Source organism: Salmo salar, chromosome 13 (assembly GCF_965601325.2).
Source record: "Salmo salar chromosome 13, fSalSal1, whole genome shotgun sequence".
In the NCBI taxonomy this organism is placed as follows: Eukaryota; Metazoa; Chordata; class Actinopteri; order Salmoniformes; family Salmonidae; genus Salmo; species Salmo salar.
The window spans coordinates 87310549-87331126 of record NC_138303.1 but is presented as its reverse complement, the minus strand read 5'-3'; the positions used below and the strand labels follow the sequence as shown (position 1 = coordinate 87331126).

The 20578-nt window shown below is 41.0% G+C and overlaps 1 protein-coding gene across 1 annotated transcript in view; it reads left to right on the top strand.

Moving 5' to 3' along the window:
* tenm1 (teneurin transmembrane protein 1) overlaps nt 1-20578 on the top strand; it is a 235903-nt gene that overhangs the window by 83307 nt on the left and 132018 nt on the right. The window contains exon 4 of the mRNA XM_014137548.3: nt 10938-11181. Within this exon, the coding sequence (XP_013993023.1) occupies nt 10938-11181 (244 nt within the window). The remainder of the gene's footprint in view (nt 1-10937; nt 11182-20578) is intronic.

Sequence of the window (20578 nt, the reverse complement as noted above, 5' to 3'; positions counted from 1 at the left end):
TGATAATATTGCTTTTCTGATTTTGCTAAGACTTTCGTAAAATATCTGTCTTTAACCGTTTACCTTATAACTGCATTTCTCTATATGAATTGCTTTGGACATGCTCTTTAGCTTTCGTGATTCCATGTGATAGCCCCATATTGTTAAGCGAAGTCATGGTTCACAATGATTCAAATATAACAAAAAATGTTTTTTGAAGTTCAACCCGAGAATGTTAATTGCCATGTTGTCTCTATTGATTGAAGTGCCCCAGATGATTCTAGCAAGAAGATGGGACACGTGTCTAGTCTCATGAATTGACGTTACCCTTGTGTAGTGTGTAAAATCATGTAGCACTTTCTACAGTGGGATCATCTTAAAGCTCTTAAAAGATTCCATTCACGCACCAGGTTACAATAAATGCATTTTCAAGCCCAGGCTAGAAAATGCCAGGTCAAATTGGGGGAATACAAGAGTATTTGCCTCTGTTTCCTCTTGTGTATTATCAACCATGCATAACTATGCCAGAGAATAAATATATTTATGCCTGAAGAGGATAGTCATATTTTCTTGGCAGAGGTGCTTGAGAGTGTCGTACAGTATAAGGACCCTGCTGGCAAATACATGCTGTCGACTGAGAGGTTACCCAGGTACGTGGACCTACATTTCAGTTATTTTATGTCTAAAACAGACCAACAGTGCTCTTATCAATCTGCTGCTCAGTAAACATACAACCCGGCCTGGCCTGTCTATTAAAACAGCAGGCCTTTTCCTTCCTCAGGTCTTTCTCTCACCCAGGCTAGGCATGAGTTACATTGACTTACTTGACTTCCAATCCACAGTCAACACAGAGGTTCTGACAGAGTGGTAAGACTCTTGGTTTAATGTACCTTAATTGATCCTTTACCATATGGATACGTACATTCAAGTCCTCATCCACAGTGGTTAATCAGATGTTGGTGAGGAAATCTAGGTTTATGAGCTGTGAAGGACATCTGGTGAAAGTAAACATGTATTAATGAAGAGATTGAATAAGTGACACTGTACCCTTCAGGTGCATTCAGCTTGTTTTCTGAAGGGAGCCAAGCCAATGGGGAGGACTGTGCAGAAGAAAATGTTCCTCACAAGCATTACTGATTGTCATTGTGCAAGATGTACTGTTGCCAAAAGCAAAAATAGTTGATGTGTGATGAATAGACTACTCCACCTTTGGAAGTAATTGCGGTAGTACATTATACATGGGGTTTTATTTTAGGAGGTTATTGCAGTAGCCTCTGAGGGGTAGGGGAAAGGGAGCCGCTCTTCTGGAGTGCCTGAGAGCTGTGTGTGTTTAGACTCTGCGGTGTTACTCAACACCAGGCATTTTCATTGTGGCTGGCTGATGTACCTTTCTATATGCCGAGAGCAATTTCAATAATAGAGGGTCTTGCTGTGAAAGAAATTGTGTTAAAGCCTTTGGCATTAAGAGCTTTCTCGCGTGTTTTGCAAAGGTCCCAATCTGATATATATATATGTATATGTGTGCTGGCTGAACTCGTGGATACCATTTTTGCATCTCTGCGTGCAGTATGAAGGAATTCAGAGGTAGTTTTGCGAGCTATTGCTAACTAGTGTTAGCGCAATGACTTGAAATCTACAGGTATGCTAGCATGTGCTTTTGTACCTGTAGACTTCCAGTCATTGTGCTATGGCTCGCGAAACATACAAATGGTGTACAGTATTATCATCCTAGATGGTGCATGATTATGAATTTCCAAAGGGAGTATTACAAAACTCATGTATAGCCATGTAAGACTAGGACACACTAAATTGAATCTTCAAAATTGCCCAAAGTGAACAACTTAAAGGTGCACACTGTAACTGGTGCTTCCTTTATGTAGGGACATGACATAAAGTACACCACGGCAATTTACACTCTCTCTCTCTACCTTTTTCTGGCTAGTCCAGCTTTTGCACTCAACAGAATTTTCATTTAAGGCCTCTCTCAGAATCTCAAACTTTCTGATAGGCCACATGCTTAGAGGCATTTCTATTAAATGTCATGTGCTGTGCCGAACCTCACACCCTACTCTCACCCCTACTCTCACACAAACATGCACGTACACACACACACACTCAAACAGAGCGGAATGATTTGTCTGCTGAAAATGCCAGCCTTACCTGCTCTTATACAGCTCCATTCCCATCCCTCCCTGTGCAAAAGGAAGGTGAGTTTTGAAGTATAAATGTCAATAGTAAGGAAGGCTATGCATAATGCACTGTGTGCAGCACTTGAAAGCAGCAGGGTGAGGGGGACTGCAGGGCCAGCCCTTTTGTTCTGTATTCTCCCATGTCTAGTGAGACACTGAGCCATGCTCTCTTCCCTCCAGGTGAAGCTAATGTGCTTCCCCTCGCAACTCAGGTTCCCTTTTAGAAATAGAATGGGTATAACACAGTCAGAGCCCTTTGCATGCATTTCCATTTTCCACCATTGAAATCAGAAGTATTTGTGTTGTTAAAACAGTTATCTATTAACATTGCAAGTCAACGTGGTGTTATGTTGTAATGACAAAATTAAATGGAAAAGAGTTCCCATTGGCTTATTGTTTGTTTGTGCGTCTCACTGCAGTGGGTGGCATCAGGGTTGCAATAATACTTGTAGACACATGCTCTACAGCCAAGGTCATCAATAAACTGCTCTCTTGCCTGGACCAGGGTCTCAGTGGGTCAGCTTTACACCTCAGTGTTCCTGACACAGCAGCCAAGATGTATCTCCACTCAGATCTGTAGTCTGATGTCCCGCTGGCCAAATCTCATATAAAATTATGCTGGGTCTGATTCAACCCACCCTGCAGCGTTCTTGTTCATGTAGCTAGATCTGTTTTATTCAGTGTGGATTTATAACGGCAAATAGTTAACCTTCAATCGAAACCATATTATTTTACAATTTTTTTTTGTCATTTAGCAGATGCTCTTATCCAGAACGACTTACCGGAGCAATTAGGGTTTAAGTGCCTTGTTCAAGGGCACATCGGCAGATTTTTAACCGCTAAGCTACCTGCCGCCCTCATGAAATATGTTTATACTGCTGTGTAAATTCTGCAATGCGGTTCTGATTAAATGTGGCTTCTTTTCGAGACAGTGCAGCAGCTTCTCTCTAGTACCATTGTGAAGTATTAAGTTGTCCCATCTCTTCTCTGGATTGAGGAGCCTGTGATGGGGTTATTATAAAGTACTTATAAGAAAGGGTGCCTGTGAAAAGTCCAATTATGCCAACTGCCAAGCAGGCTGGCAGAGTGGAAGGAGCTGCCATGGAAATGCATTCTAATTTTCCTCTTCTTTGTTGTTTTACAGTGTATTGTCAGGCTCTGGCTGGCTGCAGTCAGGCAGCACTTAGAGCAGCTAGCTTATCTAAGAGAGGATCAGTGAATGGCCTAGTCTTAATAATGCATGTGTACGTATGACCCAGTATATTTACATTTGTCAAGGATAGAGTATGTCTGCAGCAGGTCAGGTGTACTTTTAAGACTCTTTCAATCCCGCGGAGGTTCTGTCTTGAAAGCATGCGCTCGGAAGGAAATTCCCGGAAATGGAGTTTAAGTAAATTGAGGCCATGTTAAAGGCTGGCTTTGGAAGCTCCTGAATGATTAGAGAAGAATGTCAAATTGAAAGCTTTTTCTGAAGAACCTTTCAGAAGTGTACCTACGTGGAGGCTGGTGGGATGAACTATATGAGGACGGGCTCATTGTTATGGCTTGAATGGAATAAATGGATCGGAGTCAAATATGTGGTTTCCATATGTCTGATACCGTTCCATTTATTCCATCCCAGCCATTTCAATAAGATCATCCTCCTATATCTCTCCACACCAGCCTCCTCTGGTACTGTTTGTTCCTCTGAGGCTCATGTTCACACCTCAAAGGCTATGTTTTATGTAGCAAGTGGGAAAATAATAAGGATGTGGCTGCGCCAATCGAGATACATTAAACAAAATGCCTTGCAAAAATGTGCATGTGGATTTTGGGGCAAAGTTGTAGAAAAATATTGTATTTAAAAAAATATTTAAATTGAGTGTACAAAACATTTCTGCTCTTTCCATAACATAGACTGACCAGGTGAATCCCGGTGAAAGCTATGATCCCTTATTGATGTTACTTAAAACCACTTCAATCAGTGTAGATGAAGGGTAGGAGACCGTTAAAGAAGGATTTTTAAGCCTTGAAACAATTGAGACATGGATTGTGTGTGTGACATTCAGAGGGTGAATGAGCAAGACAAAAGATTTAAGTGCCTTTGAACGGGGTATGGTAGTAGAGTGGCAAGAAAAAGTATGTGAACCCTTTGTAATTACCTGGATTTCTACATAAATTGGTCATAGAATTTGATCTGATCTTCATCTAAGTCAAAGAATAGACAAACAGTCTGCTTGAACTAATAACACACAAACAATGATACGTTTTCATGTCTTTATTGAACACGCTGTGTAAACATTCACAGTGTAGCGTGGAACAAATATGTGAACCCTTGGATTTAATAACTGGTTGGTCTTCCTTTGGTAGCAATAAACTCAACTAAATGTTTTCTGTAGTTGTGGATCAGACCTGCACAACGGTCAGGAGGAATTTTGGATCATTCATCTTTACAAAACTGTTTCAGTTCAGAAATATTCTAAGAATGTCTGGTATGAACCGCTCTCGAGGTCATGCCACAGCATCTCAATCGGGTTGAGGTCAGGACTCTGACTGGGCCACTCCAGATGCTCCCTCCACCAGACTTTACAGTTGGGATAAGTTTTTGATGTTGGTGTGCGGTGCCTTTTTTTCTCCACACATAGTGTTGTGTGTTCCTTGCAAACAACTCAACTGTAGTTTCATCTGTCCACAGAATATTTTGCCAGTAGCGCTGTGGAAAATCCAGGTGCACTTTTGCAGTGACTTCTTCCGTGGTGTCCTCCAATGAACACCATTCTTGTTTAGTGTTTTACGTATCGTAGACTCGTCAACAGAGATGTTAACATGGTCCAGAGATTTCTGTAATTCTTTAGCTGATACTCTAGGATTCTTCTTAACCTCATTGAGTATTCTGCGCTGTGATCTTGCAGTCATCTCTCCCTTACGGCCACTCCTAGGGAGAGTAGCAACAGTGCTGAACTTTCTCCATTTATAGACAATTTGTCTTACCGTGGACTGATGAACATAAAGGCTTTTAGAGATACTTTTGTAACCCTTTCCAGCTTTATGCAAGTCAACAATTATTAATCTTAGGTCTTCTGAGATCTCTTTTGTTCGAGGAATGGTTCACATCAGGCAATGCTTCTTGTGAATAGCAAACTCAAATATTGTGACTGTTTTTTATAGGGCTATGCAGCTTTAACCAACATCTCCAATCTGTTCTCATTGATTGGACTCCAGGTTAGCTGACTCCTGATTCTAATTAGCTTTTGGAGAAGTCATTAGCCTAGGGGTTCACATACTTTTTCCAACCTACGCTGTGCATGTTTAAATTATGTATTCAATATAGACAAGAAAAATACAATAATTTGTGTTATATTAGTTTAAGCATACTGTGTTTGTCTATTGTTGTGACTTAGATGAAGATCTGATCAAATTTTATGACCATTTTATGCAGAAATCCAGGTAATTCCAAAGGGTTCACATACTTTTTCTTGCCACTGTAGGTGCCAAGCGCACCAGTTTGAGTGTGTCAAGAACTGCAATGCTGCTGGGTTTTTCACGTTCAACAGTTTCCCGTGTGTATCAAGAATGGTCCAACACCCAAAGGACATCCAGCCAAATTGACACAACTGTGGGAAGCATTGGAGTCAACATTTTGACACCTTGTAGAGTCCATGCCCCGACGAATTGAGGCTGTTCTGAGGGCAAAATGGGGTGTAACTCAATATTAGAAAGGTGTTCCTAATGTTTTCTACACTCAGTGTATATTTGTTTGTCTGTTTAGATTTTGGCATACATTCTGGAAACCATACTGTTATCCATGTTAGCCCCTCACCGGTTTAGAACCATAGATATTGTTTTTATTCTACTTAGAACATTCGCAATCATCATTTCTTTGGTCATCATAGATCACAACATATTATGTTTCAAGATTAAGATTTATAACATTTTATTTTACCTGTCAATAATTAGCAACTTGATTCTGTAGTTGGAAAATTACCCTCCCAAACAACTTACCCTCCATGTATCTACAATAATAATTTCCTCCTGTCTGATGGAATAGAATGTTCTGATCATTTTTTGCAGTCTCCTTTACATTGTTACCTGGTAAATATCAATACTCTGAAAAGGGACATTATGGAGGAATTTAGCATTTAAACAGAATGAATGGCCAGTAGATCAATGGAGAGGACTGATCTTATCAGATTACTGCAGGTACAGACTCCAATCTGCATTTATTATATAATACCTTAGAAGTGAGCCTTGGCATCTAAACGCTGATGTATAATAAGCAGGAGTAAAATGTATCACACAGACAAACAAAATCAATACAATTCAATTCAACCTCTTAGGCCAAACTCAGGACTCTGTCATTAGTCTTTCTGTATACAACTGGGAAGAGAACACACAACTATCTAGTTTTGGTAGCCCTTTACACTCAAACCCATGGTAGCCCTTTACACTCAAACCCATGGTAGCCCTTTACACTCAAACCCATGGTAGCCCTTTACACGCAAACCCATGGTAGCCCTTTACACTCAAACCCATGGTAGCCCTTTACACTCAAACCCATGGTAGCCCTTTACACGCAAACCCATGGTAGCCCTTTACACTCAAACCCATGGTAGCCCTTTACACTCAAACCCATGGTAGCCCTTTACACGCAAACCCATGGTAGCCCTTTACACTCAAACCCATGGTAGCCCTTTACACTCAAACCCATGGTAGCCCTTTACACTCAAACCCATGGTAGCCCTTTACACTCAAACCCATGGTAGACCTTTACACTCAAACCCATGGTAGCCCTTTACACTCAAACCCATGGTAGCCCTTTACACTCAAACCCATGGTAGCCCTTTACACGCAAACCCATGGTAGCCCTTTACACTCAAACCCATGGTAGCCCTTTACACGCAAACCCATGGTAGCCCTTTACACTCAAACCCATGGTAGCCCTTTACACTCAAACCCATGGTAGACCTTTACACTCAAACCCATGGTAGCCCTTTACACTCAAACCCATGGTAGCCCTTTACACTCAAACCCATGGTAGCCCTTTACACGCAAACCCATGGTAGCCCTTTACACTCAAACCCATGGTAGCCCTTTACACTCAAACCCATGGTAGCCCTTTACACTCAAACCCATGGTAGCCCTTTACACTCAAACCCATGGTAGCCCTTTACACTCAAACCCATGGTAGCCCTTTACACTCAAACCCATGGTAGCCCTTTACACTCAAACCCATGGTAGCCCTTTACACTCAAACCCACGGTAGCCCTTTACACTCAAACCCACGGTAGCCCTTTACACTCAAACCCATGGTAGCCCTTTACACTCAAACCCATGGTAGCCCTTTACACTCAAACCCATGGTAGCCCTTTACACTCAAACCCATGGTAGCCCTTTACACTCAAACCCATGGTAGCCCTTTACACTCAAACCCATGGTAGCCCTTTACACTCAAACCCATGGTAGCCCTTTACACTCAAACCCATGGTAGACCTTTACACTCAAACCCATGGTAGCCCTTTACACTCAAACCCATGGTAGCCCTTTACACTCAAACCCATGGTAGCCCTTTACACTCAAACCCATGGTAGCCCTTTACACTCAAACCCATGGTAGACCTTTACACTCAAACCCATGGTAGCCCTTTACACTCAAACCCATGGTAGCCCTTTACACTCAAACCCATGGTAGACCTTTACACTCAAACCCATGGTAGCCCTTTACACTCAAACCCATGGTAGCCCTTTACACTCAAACCCATGGTAGCCCTTTACACTCAAACCCATGGTAGCCCTTTACACTCAAACCCATGGTAGCCCTTTACACTCAAACCCGTATACAGGTTGAAAATGGTAGATTTGGGCACTGATATGCGCCTTAATTGGAAGGCAGTGGCTGTACATGCTGTAAATGTCGTCAGACCTCAGGCTCTGCGCTTCATAGCGCTGTATGGGTTTTGACTGACAGCCGTTCTTAACTTGAGCACCGCATGCGACAATAAGTTGCCCCGTCCCTCCTGCTAATCAGCAGCTACAGGACACAAAGTTTTGGAATGCTCAGATAAAAATATGCTATGTAGAACAAACATGCCTCTCTGACATGTTGAATAAGGAATAACGTCGGCTCTATTCACTGATCTATCTGCAACGGTTAAGAATGTTTTTCAACTGAACGTGGCCCAGGTAACATTACCAGTAGCCTATATGAAAACAGGAAAACATTTGGTGGCACAGAAAGAAAGGAAAAAGAATAACAAACAATTTATTGACAAAATGTATCTTGCCACTACACTATATCTGACTGGGTATTTAAATCTATTTTGAGTTCATGTGGACCCAGTGACTCGGAATTTCAGCCAATTTCATGACACCACTCTTGAGTCGAGCACAGGGGACTTGGGACTCGATGTTTAGTGACTCGACTATATCACTGGGCGAAACAGTCAATAGCTCTTGTTCAAATTCATTAGCCACCGTTCTACTTTTGGACATCAATGTGACTTGATAACAATGGCAATGACAAGACCGAGTGACGGAGGTGCAACCCATACTAGGCTACTTTGCGGCACCATCTGGTGATTTTGCTTCTCTCTCTCTCTCTCCTCTCCCCTCCTTCTCTCTCTCTCTCTCTCTCTCTCTCTCTCTCTCTCTCTCTCTCTCTCTCTCTCTCTCTCTCTCTCTCTCTCTCTCTCTCTCTCTCTCTCTCTCTCTCTCTCTCTCTCTCTCTCTCTCTCTCTCTCTCTCTCTCTCTCTCTCTCTCTCTCTCGCTCTCGCTCTCTCTCGCTCTCTCGCTCTCTCTGGCTCTGTGTCTGTCTCTCTCTCTCTCTCTCTCTGGCTCTGTGTCTGTCTCTCTCTCCCTCTTTCTCTCTCTGGCTCTGTGTCTGTCTCTCTCTTTCTCTGTCTGTCTCTCTGCGCTTGTGTGTCTGTTTGTTTTATATGTCATGTGCAGTATCTATGGCTGAATTAGGAATTTACATGATCAGATAGTTCTTATATAATATAATATTATGTATTATATATGTTTGTCATATTTCTGCAGCTGGGAGGAGAATATGATGTTATGCAGAACAATATGTTGTTAGGACAAGGTTATGTATGTTTGTACACATGGAAGTCAGTGATTTATGTTTACTATAGGTTAATGAGGCAATACAAATGTGATGTGACTAAAATGTGGCTAAATTGAAAGGGCATTAAGTTGACAAAAATGGCCCACAATTTTCGTCATTTTGACAATGACTAGATTAAATCATTATTCAAATGACAGTAATGTGACTAAGACTTAATTATATTTTAGTCAAAATGACTGACTAGACAAAATCTAAAACAGAGTGCCAAAATGAACACTCACACACACACACACACACACACACACACACACACACACACACACACACACACACACACACACACACACACACACACACACACACACACACACACACACACACACACACACACACACACACACACACATTCACACAACTCATGCAACACACACATCACAACTGCTGCTACCAGACTCTTATTTACTATTGCTAATACTGCACAATTTAAACACGTGCCCCCCAATCTCTCTTTCCCTGATACATGTGTAAATATTGTACTATAAATTTGCCTTCCTGTATTATTGTTATGCTTAAATGTTTATTCTATTCTACTGAGACATTTTCTTTAAGTTCGTATTCTTTTCTTTTATTATTTCTTATTGTTGTTTCAATGTCGAGAAGGAATCTGCAAGTAAGTATTTTGTTGGACGTTGTATGTTGTATCCTGTACACACAACCAATAACACTTGAAACTGAAACTTTTAATTTGATTCTGAAATTGGGCCTGTAGGTAGAATAAGAGTCTTTATAAAGGAATTGGATTATAAAGCTCCTACACTGCAAGTTGCACGTTCTGTGGTGTGAAGACACAACAGGTGTGGTCAATAGACAGGGACTCACTCCTAGCTGGAGTGAATTCATGCATCTGTGATGTTGCAGCAAGAGAAAATGTCTGGTAGACTTCAGTCTGGATGTACTTGACTAAACTCACCTGTCACACTGCAGGGGCATGAAAACCAGCTCTCTTTGCTGAGCCACTGAACTCAAACACAGACTCATACGTGAGATTGCGAAGGGTGTCTCAGGGGTTTTGAGCTCTTTATAGAGGAACAACAACAAAGTAATAATGCAGGATGAAACCAATTTGGTTTCTAGGGTTACAATCCTTATGCCCTTATGTCTAATCATCTTTATTTCATTAGCAACAGGCTTGTCGTTTATCATAGCATCTGGGGTGCCTTAACACTCTCAGGAAAATGTATGTTCATCTGTCAATTTTATTGCATAACTATTTTTCAAAATGTGGATTGTACTTTTGAATGATAACCTTGTTAAGTGTGCTAATTAAACTGAAAAAATCCCCAAGGCTCTTTCCAAGTGGAGGAAAAGTGAATGTTAACAAAGTGCTTACTAAATGACACAAAACTTTCACACACTTATCAAGCCACTCAGAAAAGACTCAACTCTCTCTCGCTTTCTCTCTCGCTTTCTCCCTCACTTTCTCTCTTACTTTCTCTCTCACTTTCTCTCTCACTTTCTCTCTCACTTTCTCTCTCGCTTTCTCTCGCTTTCTCTCTCGCTTTCTCTCTCACTTTCTCCCTCGCTTTCTCTCTCGCTTTCTCTCTCGCTTTCTCCCTCACTTTCTCTCTCACTTTCTCTCTCGCTTTCTCTCTCGCTTTCTCCCTCACTTTCTCTCTCGCTTTCTCTCTCGCTTTCTCTCTCACTTTCTCTCTCTCTCTCTGCAGAGCTCCCCAGCAGTCCACCAGCCCAGTTCACCTTCAGACCCCTACCCCCGCCCCCGCCCCCTCCCCACGCATGCACATGTGCCCGCCCGGCCCCTCACGCTCACGTTTCTGAGGCACTGCAGAGGAACACCCTGCCGGCTCGGAGCCAGGCGATGGATGGAGATCCCACTCAGCCGGCCGACAGAGACAGAGGCCAGCTCCACAACAGCTGGGCCCTCAACAGCAACATCCCCCTGGAGACCAGGTAAGCCTTGGCACCTCCACTCTCACCTGCCTAGTAATGGGGTCAGTTCAGTGTGGCAGACACTTTAACAGCTCTGTGGCCGTAGTTTCCACAATATGAGTCATGCAGGGCTCTTGGCCTCTTTCTCTCCATGTTCTTAATCACTGTGACACCACCGGTAACTTGGATCCCAAAAAATAGCGCTAGATTTGAGAAAGTAGATTGAATGAACATGTTGTTGGCATGAGTTAAGTGTTGCAGAGAGGACCCCTGTGACTTCAGTCACAGACCTCTCACACGTCTTTAATGATTCACACTTGATAGAGAGATGAATAATGGTGTTAATTCATAATGAGGGGTTGGTGGTGTGTAACTAAATCATATCATTTTGAAGAGATTCAGGGCTAAGGCTTTTGAGAAGTGAAGCGGTGTACAAATCCAACATAAATAGATACATGATTAGCTGAAAATACTGAAGATCAAGGCCTTTACAAAGCGAATCATCGATTTAACAGCAAAAAGCCTGTTGAGTTCACAATTAGCATTTAAAGAAATGTTGTGTCAGGTGTGAATAGTAAAATAGCTATTGTAGTTAGTTAAAGGAAGGTTGTCTACATCTGACTGGTGTGTGAGTCATTAATGACAATTAATGAAGGAACAACTTTTTTTTGAAGTGTATCTATTCATCCCAAAGAGGGTTATTCGTTTTTAAATGGACATCCAAAGGGAAAATCATTTCAAGCAGTCACCCTTTATGAACACTCTTTTCTTTTAATAATGTAATAATTTTTGTGAATTCCAAGAGACCAAAATGTGACCTTTATCCCTTTGAGCTTATGAACTTGGAATTAATTATCTTTGTCCTGCTTGAAAACCAACCTGCCAGGTGAGATAATTAGTTTCTCTTTCGTAGCTTTGTTCTGCTAGAGTATGGGAGATGAAAGTAGTTGAAACAGAACAGTCTGTGACAGGTTAGTAGTAAGACTGCTTATTGATAGGAAATCAAAGGAAGAAGCGATGGCCGCCAACAGCTGTGTTGGGTCGAAGGTGAAATTGAAAAGAGTTGCCAAACAATGATGTCACACTGTCTAATTCACTGTTTTTAGACACTTGAAAATGGAAAAACTCTATTAACTTAAAATGAGCTCTATATGCTTCATGCTTAGAAAATGGCAAATTCAATTACTTCAGACCAAAAGCAACGTGGTAAATGTTCTATCCTTACTTTCTATCCTTCAATCAAAACATTTCCCGCTTGTTATTAATGACAAGTCTTGTTTATCTTTAGGTTTTAATATGCAAAGAGGGACCACTATGACAAGAAAACTATAGATAAGTAAATGAATCATGAAGTAGAGAGCCTTTGTCAAGATTGACAATTATGTTGTCTGCTTTTTGAGATAGTTATTTCGCTCAAAGGTTTGTCCGTGAAATGTGAAATGTGGCGAGGGAAAGGACGAGCCGACATGTTCATCTTGGTGTATGTGTCGCTGGTGTATTTGTCTGTTTCCCCATTGTTTGGTAAACCCATCAGTGCTTGGTGCTTTATAAATGTATTGTAAATTGAAAATAAGCAATCCTATCAGCGGTAAACAACTCCTTTCTGTTGACTAAAAGAAGTTGACATGTTGTCTTCAGAGAAAGACGTGTGAAACGTGCGTTATCAGCATCAGTAGGGAGAAGACTACATCATAGAAGAAAACATGGGCCTACTTTAGGTATGTTTTCTACCCCACGCATTGTATTCAAAACATCCATAACGACCTGTAGGTGTACGGTGCCTTCAGAAAGTATTCATACCTCTTGACTTATTCCACACGTTGTTGTGTTACAGCCTGAATTCAACATTGATTCAATAGATTTTTTTTCTCACACATCTACACACAATACCCCATAATGACAAAGTGAAAACATGTTTTTAGACATTTTTGCACATTCATTGAAAATGAAATACAGAAATACAGTATCTCATTTACATAAGTATTCACACCCCTTAGTCAATACATGTTAGAATCCCTTTTGGCAGTGATTACAGCTGTGAGTCTTTCTGGGAAAAGAGCTTTACACACCTAGACTGTACAATATTTTCCCATTATTATTTTCAAAATTCTTCATGCTCTGTCAAATTGGTTGTTGATCATTACTAGACATCCATTTTCAAGTCTTGACAAAGATTTTCAAGTAGATTCAAATCAAAACTGTAACTTGGCCACTCAGGAACAGTCATTATCTTCTTGGTAAGCAACTCCAGTGTAGATTTGGCCTTGTGTTTTAGGTTATTGTCCTGCTGAAATGTGAATTCATCTCCCAGTGTCTAGTGGAAAGCAGACTGAACCAGGTTTTCCTCTAGGATTTTGCCTGTACTTAGCTCCATTCTGTTTATTTTTCTCCTGAAATACTCCCCAGTCCTTAGCAATTACAAGCATACCCATAACATGATGCTGCCTCCACTATTCTTTCAAATATGGAGAGGGGTACTCAGTAATGTGTTGTATTGGATTTGCCCCTAACATAGCATTTTGTATTCAGGACAAAAAGTAAATGTCTTTGCCACATTTTTTGCAGTATTACTTTAGTGCCTTGTTGCAAACAGGATAGATGTTTTGGAGTATTTATATTATTTTCACTCTGTCTTTTAGGTTAGTATTGTGGAGTAACTACAATATTCTTGATCTGTCCTCAGTTTTCTCCTATCACAGAAATTATACTTTGGAACTGTTTTAAAGTCACCATTGAACTCATGGTGAAATCCCGGAGCGGTGTCCTTCCTCTCCGGCAACTGAGTTAGGAAGGACACTTGTATTTTTGTAGTGACTGGGTGTATTGATACACCATCCAAAGTGTAATTAATAACACCATGCTAAAAGGGATATTCAATGTCTGCTTTTTTATTTTTACCCATCAACCAATAGGTTTCGTCCTTTGAGAGGCATTGGAAAACCTCCCTGGTCTTTGTGTATGAATCTGTGTTGGAAATTCACTGCTTTGTATGTGTATGTTTTGTATTGTTTATAAAATATTTTAAACATCTATGAAAAAAATAAGGTAGTCATTCAAAAATCATGTTAAACACTATTATTACACACAGAGTGAGTCCAAGCAACTTATCATGTGACTTGTTAAAGAAATGTTTACTCCTGAACTTATTTAGGCTTGCCACAACAAAAGGGCTGAATACTTATTGACTCAAGACATTTCAACTTTTCATTTTTAATTTGTAAACATTTGGAAAACATAATTCTACTTTAACATTAAATCTCAATTTAATCAATTTTAAATTCAGGCTGTAACACATCAACATTTTGGAAAAGTCAAGGGGTGTGAATACTTTCTGAAGGCACTGTATATGCCTCACCACAATTCTCAGAGATCTACAGACAGTTCCGTGGACTTCATGGTCACAGGTGGACTCCAATCAAGCTGTAGTGACATCTCAAGGATGATCAAAGGAAATTGGATGCACCTGAGCTCAATCTGGAGTGTCATAGCAAAGGGGAGTGAATACTTATATAAATTAGATATTTCTGTTTTTCGTTTTCAATACATTTGGAAACATTTCAAAAAACATGTTTTCACTTTGTCATTATGGGGTATTGTGTAGATGGGTGAGAGACAAAAATCAATGTAATCAATTTTGAATTCAGGCTGTAACACAACAAAATGTGGAATAAGTCAAGGGGCATGAATACTTTCTGAAGGCACTGTATGTAATATACAAAAGTGACAACAATGACAAATGAACACAATTAGGTTTGCGGGAGGGGTAGTGGTACTTGAATGTCTCAAATTTCATGGAGTAGGTAGATCCTCCCTCCCTTATGGGGGATCTCATTGACTGCTCATTAAGGACCCAAATATATGTAGAGGTCAACCACTCTGCATAGAGGATGAGAATGTCACCATGCCTGGTGTGGCTGTGTGCTGACTTTCTGTTCACACCTAAACGAACCTTGTCGATATTTAAACCTAATACAATGCCAGCATTCATGTAGATCAGCAAATTGCTATCCAATACCTCCTCTTGGCATTGTATATCTTATCATTGTCAATTCTAATTAAATGAAAGGTTTGACGTGATGGCCGATCAATAACATCACCACACTTGATGTTTTGTCTTCACATTTAGAAAATTATAACAACTGTTCTATTAATGCACGTTCACTCTCAAGGCTGGGTGATGTGTTGTTGAGAGTTTTAATACTGTTCACTTGGCTTTGCCAAATAAAACAAAATACTGAATATTTACCAGAGATTATATATATTTGAGTTGATTTCAGATTTCTGTGTTGTCAACTCTCACCAGCAGACATTACCAATTAAACATAGCTGCCTTCCAATTAATTAGTATACTGTAGCATCGAGTGTTTTTCAGGCCGCTAAAATGACTAGCAATTAGGTTCACAGTATCACCCACCTCCACAAACACCTTCAGAGGGATATTATGAGGAGCCAATCCACACATAGGCCTACTGTATCTCCACAAAATGGTGGTTTAACATAATATACAATCAATGGTAAAGATCAGTGATCAATAGAGTGATCACCAGATCATCATTACAGACGTCCTGTATCTTTATGATCCAAAAATGTACACTCTTAGAAAAAAAGGTGCTATACAGGGTTCTTCAGTTTGTCCCCATAGGGGATACATTTTTGGTGCTGGGTAAAACCTTTTGCAGAGGGTTCTATCTAGATACCTCTATGTAGGGTTCTTCAAATAACCCGCTGTATATGGTTCTACCTAGAACCCTCTATGAAGGGTTGTGCCTAGAACCATTTTGTCATCTAAAGGTTCTTCCTAGAACCGTCTATGAAGGGTTCTACCGAGAACCCTTTTATCTTTGGAGGGTTCTTCCTAGAACCCTCTATGAACGGGTATTATCCTTTTAAATTGTTATTATTTATGACGATACATTACATACAGTGCATTCGGAAAGTTATTCAGACCCCTTGACTTTTTCCACATTTTGTTACGATAGTGCCTTATTCTAAAATGCTCATTTATAATAAGTATTCAGTATTTACATAAGTATTCAGGCCCTTTGCTATGAGACTCATAATTGATCTCAGGTGCATCCTGTTTCCATTGATCATCTTTAAGCTGTTTCTACAAATTTATTGGACATGATTAGGAAAAGCACACATCTGTCTATATAAGGTCCCACAGAGAAAAACATGAGGTCGAAAGAATTGTCCGTAGAGGTCTGAGACAGGAGTCGAGGCACAGATCTGGGAAAGGGTATCAAAAAATGTCTGCAGCATTGAAGAACACAGTGGCCTCCATCACTCTTAAATGGAAGACGTTTGGAACTACCAAGACTCTTCCTTGAGCTGGCCGCCCGGCTCAAACTGAGCAATCGGGGGAGAAGGGCCTTGGTCAGGGAGGAGACCAAGAACCTGATGGTCACTCTGACAGAGCTCCAGACTTCCTCTGTGGAGATGGGAGAACCTTCCAGAAGGACAACCATCTCTGCAGCACTCCACCAATCAGGCCCTTATGGTAGAGTGGCCAGACATCCAGAGCACTCAGGACCTCAGACTGGGGCGAAGGTTCACCTTCCAACAGGCAACAACCCTAAGCACACAGCCAAGAAAACGTAGGGGCTTTGGGAGAAGTCTATGATGTGCTTGAGAGGCCCAGCCAGAGCCCGGACTTGAACCCGATCAAACATCTCTGGAGAGACCTGAAAATAGCTTTGCAGCGATGCTACCCATCCAACCTGACAGAGCTTGAGAGGATCTGCAGAGAAGAATGGGAGAAAATCCCCAAATAGAGGTGTGCCAAGCTTGTAGCCTGAGGCTGTAATCGCTGCCAAAGGTGCTTCAACAAAGTAGTGAGTAAAGGGTCTGAATACTTACAATTTGGGTATATATACTACCACTGGTGGAACCATGTCTTTGTCTCATGCAGCTGTGTGACCCAATGGGTGAATAAACTTGGTTTACGCTTTACTAATCATCCATGTGTTTTACTATGTTCATTTAGAACCTAACACCAAGAAGACCTGACGCTGTAATCGCTGCCAAAGGTGTTTCAGCAAAGTACTGAGTGAAGGGTCTGAATACTTACAGTTTGTAAATGTGATATTTCAGTTTTTTATTTTGAATACATTTGCAAAAATGTAGCTTTTTCATTATTGGGTATTGTGTGTAGATTGATGAGGGGAAAAAACGATTTAATCCATTTTAGAATAAGGCTGTAATGTAACAAAATGTGGAAAAAGTCAAGGGGTCTGAATACTTTCCGAATGCAATGTATATCATATTTGATCACCTGGTTATATCCTAACACAGTGGTTTTAGGAATCTCCTGGTTTACAGGGCACATCAGGATTGCAAGTCACATTATGCTGGCTTTCAATGTTATGTATAGTTCCTATTGGAACCCAGCCAGAGTTAGGATATCCAACAAGAGAAATTGTTAATCACCCACAACCTGCATTCAGAATGACTGCCAGGGTAGGGATGATTGAATACTGAGACTACGTCAATCACTTAAACTGGAACAACCATCTCAGTAACAGGTGCAATAAATCCAATTACTAACTGATTGGATTAGTTAGAAAACAGTATGTTATTTATATAAGTTTACCATACAATTAATCAACCAATCAATGTACATGCAAAAACACAGATATTACACTAAAACAAACCATTTTGAAAATCTCCCTGCAATGCTGGGAAATATTATGTATGGTTCTATGTAGAACCCTTCTTTCATTCCAAATAATCCTTCTTGCCTTTCAAAGAATCATCAAAGAACCCTATCTTCCAAAAACGGTTCTTAGGATGTTAAAGGTTCTAGATTGTCCTATTAGCCACTGTGCAATCATTGGATAATAAAATGGATGAGCTCCGATCAAGACTATCCTACCAATGGGACATTAAAAACTGTAATATCTTATGTTTCACCGAGTCGTGGCTGAACAACGACATGGATAACATACAGCTGGCTGGGTTTTCGGTCCATCAGCAAGATAGAACAGCTGCCTCTGGTAAGACAAGGGGTGGCGGTCTGTGTCTATTTGTAGATAACAGCTGGTGCACAAAATCTAATATTACGGAAGTCTTGAGGTTTTGCTTGCCTGAGGTAGAGTATCTCATGATAAGCTGTAGACCACACTATTTACAGTACCAAGAGTTTTCATCTATATTTTTCATAGCTGTCTATTTACCACAAACCGATGCTGGCACCAAGACAGCACTCAACGACCTGTATAAGGCCATAAGAAAACAAGAAAATGCTCACCCAGAGGCGGCACTCCTAGTGGCCGGGGACTTTAATGCAGGGAAACATAAATCCGTTTTACCTCATTTCTATTAGCATGTTAAATGTACAACCAGAGGAGAAAAAAAACTCTGGTCCACCTTTACTCCACACACAGAGACGTGTACAAAGCTCTCCCTCGCCCTCCATTTGTCAAATCTGACCATAACTCTATCCTCCTGATTCCTGTTTACAAGCAAAAACCAAAGCAGGAAGTACCAGTGACTCACTCAATAAGGAAGTGGTCAGATGACACAGATGCTAAGCTGTTTTTCTAGCACAGACTGGAATATGTTCTGCGATTCGTCCGATGGCATTGAGCAGTACACCACGTCAGTGACTGGCTTCATCAATAAGTGCATTGATGACGTCGTCCCCACAGTGACCGTACGTACATACCCCAACCAGAAGCCAAGGATTACAAGCAGCATCCGCACTGAGACCTGGCAGTGTGGTGCCAGGATAACAACCTCTCCCTCAATGTGATCAAGACAAAGGAGTTGATTGTGGACTACAGGAAAAGGAGGCCCGAGCACGCCACCATTCTCATTGATGGGGCTGTAGTGGAGCAGGTTGAGAACTTCAAGTTCCTTAGTATCCACATCACCAACAAACTATCATGGTCCAAACTGTCGTGAAGAGGGCACGACAACGCCCACAGGAGACTGAAAAGATTTGGCATGGGTTCTCAGATCCTCTAAAAGTTCTACAGCTGCACCATCAAGAGCATTCTGACTGGTTGCGTCTCTGCCTGGTTTGGCAACTGCTTGGCTTCCGACCACTAGGCACTACAAAGGGCAGTGCGTACGGCCCAGTAAATCACTGGGGCCAAGCTTCCTGCCATCCAGGACCTCTATACCAGGCGGTGTCAGGGAAGGCCCTAAAAATTGCCAAAGACCCCAGCCACTCTAGTCATAGACTGTTCTCTCTGCTACTGCATGGCAAGCGGTACCAGAGCGCTAAGTCTAGGTCCAAAAGGCTTCTTAACAGCTTCTACCCCAAAGCCATAAGACTCCTGAACAGCTAATCAAATGGCTACCCGGACTATTTGCATCATCCCCCACCCTCATTTTTACGCTGCTGCTACTCTCTGTTTATTATCCATGCATAGTCACATTTCCTCTACCTGCATGTACATATTACCTCAACTAACCTGTGCCCCCGCACATTGTTTCTGTACTGTACCCCCTGTATATAGCCTCGCTACTGTTATTTTATTGTTGCTCTTTTATTATTTGTTATTTTTCTATTTTCTTTCATTTTCTTTCTTTCTATTTTACTTCAGTTTGTTTAAGTAAATACTTTCTCAACACACATTTTTCTTAAAACTGCATTATTGGTCAAGTGCTTGTAAGTAAGCATTTCACTGTAAGGTCTACACTTGTTGTATTCAGCCCATGTGACAAATAACATTTGATTTGATTTGATTTCAAAAGGGTTCTTCTGATCAAAATGGTCCTTGGTAGAACCCTATCGCTCCGCAAATAACCCTTTTGGAACCCTTTTTTGTGTAGTGTAGAGTTCCTCCTCCTGAACGCCTTCCTCAAACCAAAACAAAGTTTGAGATAAAAGCAGTTATTTTATTTTGGCCAAATGATATCAGCCAAGTCGATACACTGTTGAGAACACAGACACTGATGATATGGCACTGACCCAACATCAATGCAATTACATATTTCTGTCACATCAGCATAATGACCATATTCAAGACCACAAGCATTTTCTTCCTAATTTCTTTAAATTACACACAGACAGGAATTGATTGGTCCTCTATTGACTGTTTTTTTGCCCTTAACAATGCATTTTTCAAGTGTCAGCAGCAGCACTACCACAGAACTGTGCCTCAATATCCCAGACTGTGTTGAGCTCAGTTCTGGATGTCCACGGTCCATAACTGAACAATACAATTCACCAGTTTTCATGAATGTTGCTGCAGACCGTGAGGAGAATTACCCAATACCACAGGATGCTGCGTTTACACTGGCTTGGACAACAAAAACAAACATGCCTCAGATAACTTTATCCCTTTGTGAACCATACTTAAACTGAATTACGCTGTCTGTGAAAATTGGCCCAGCAATTATGCCCTGTGATATAATCTTCCCTAAAACTGACCTTTGTACTCTCACATCTTTAATTGAACACATTAAA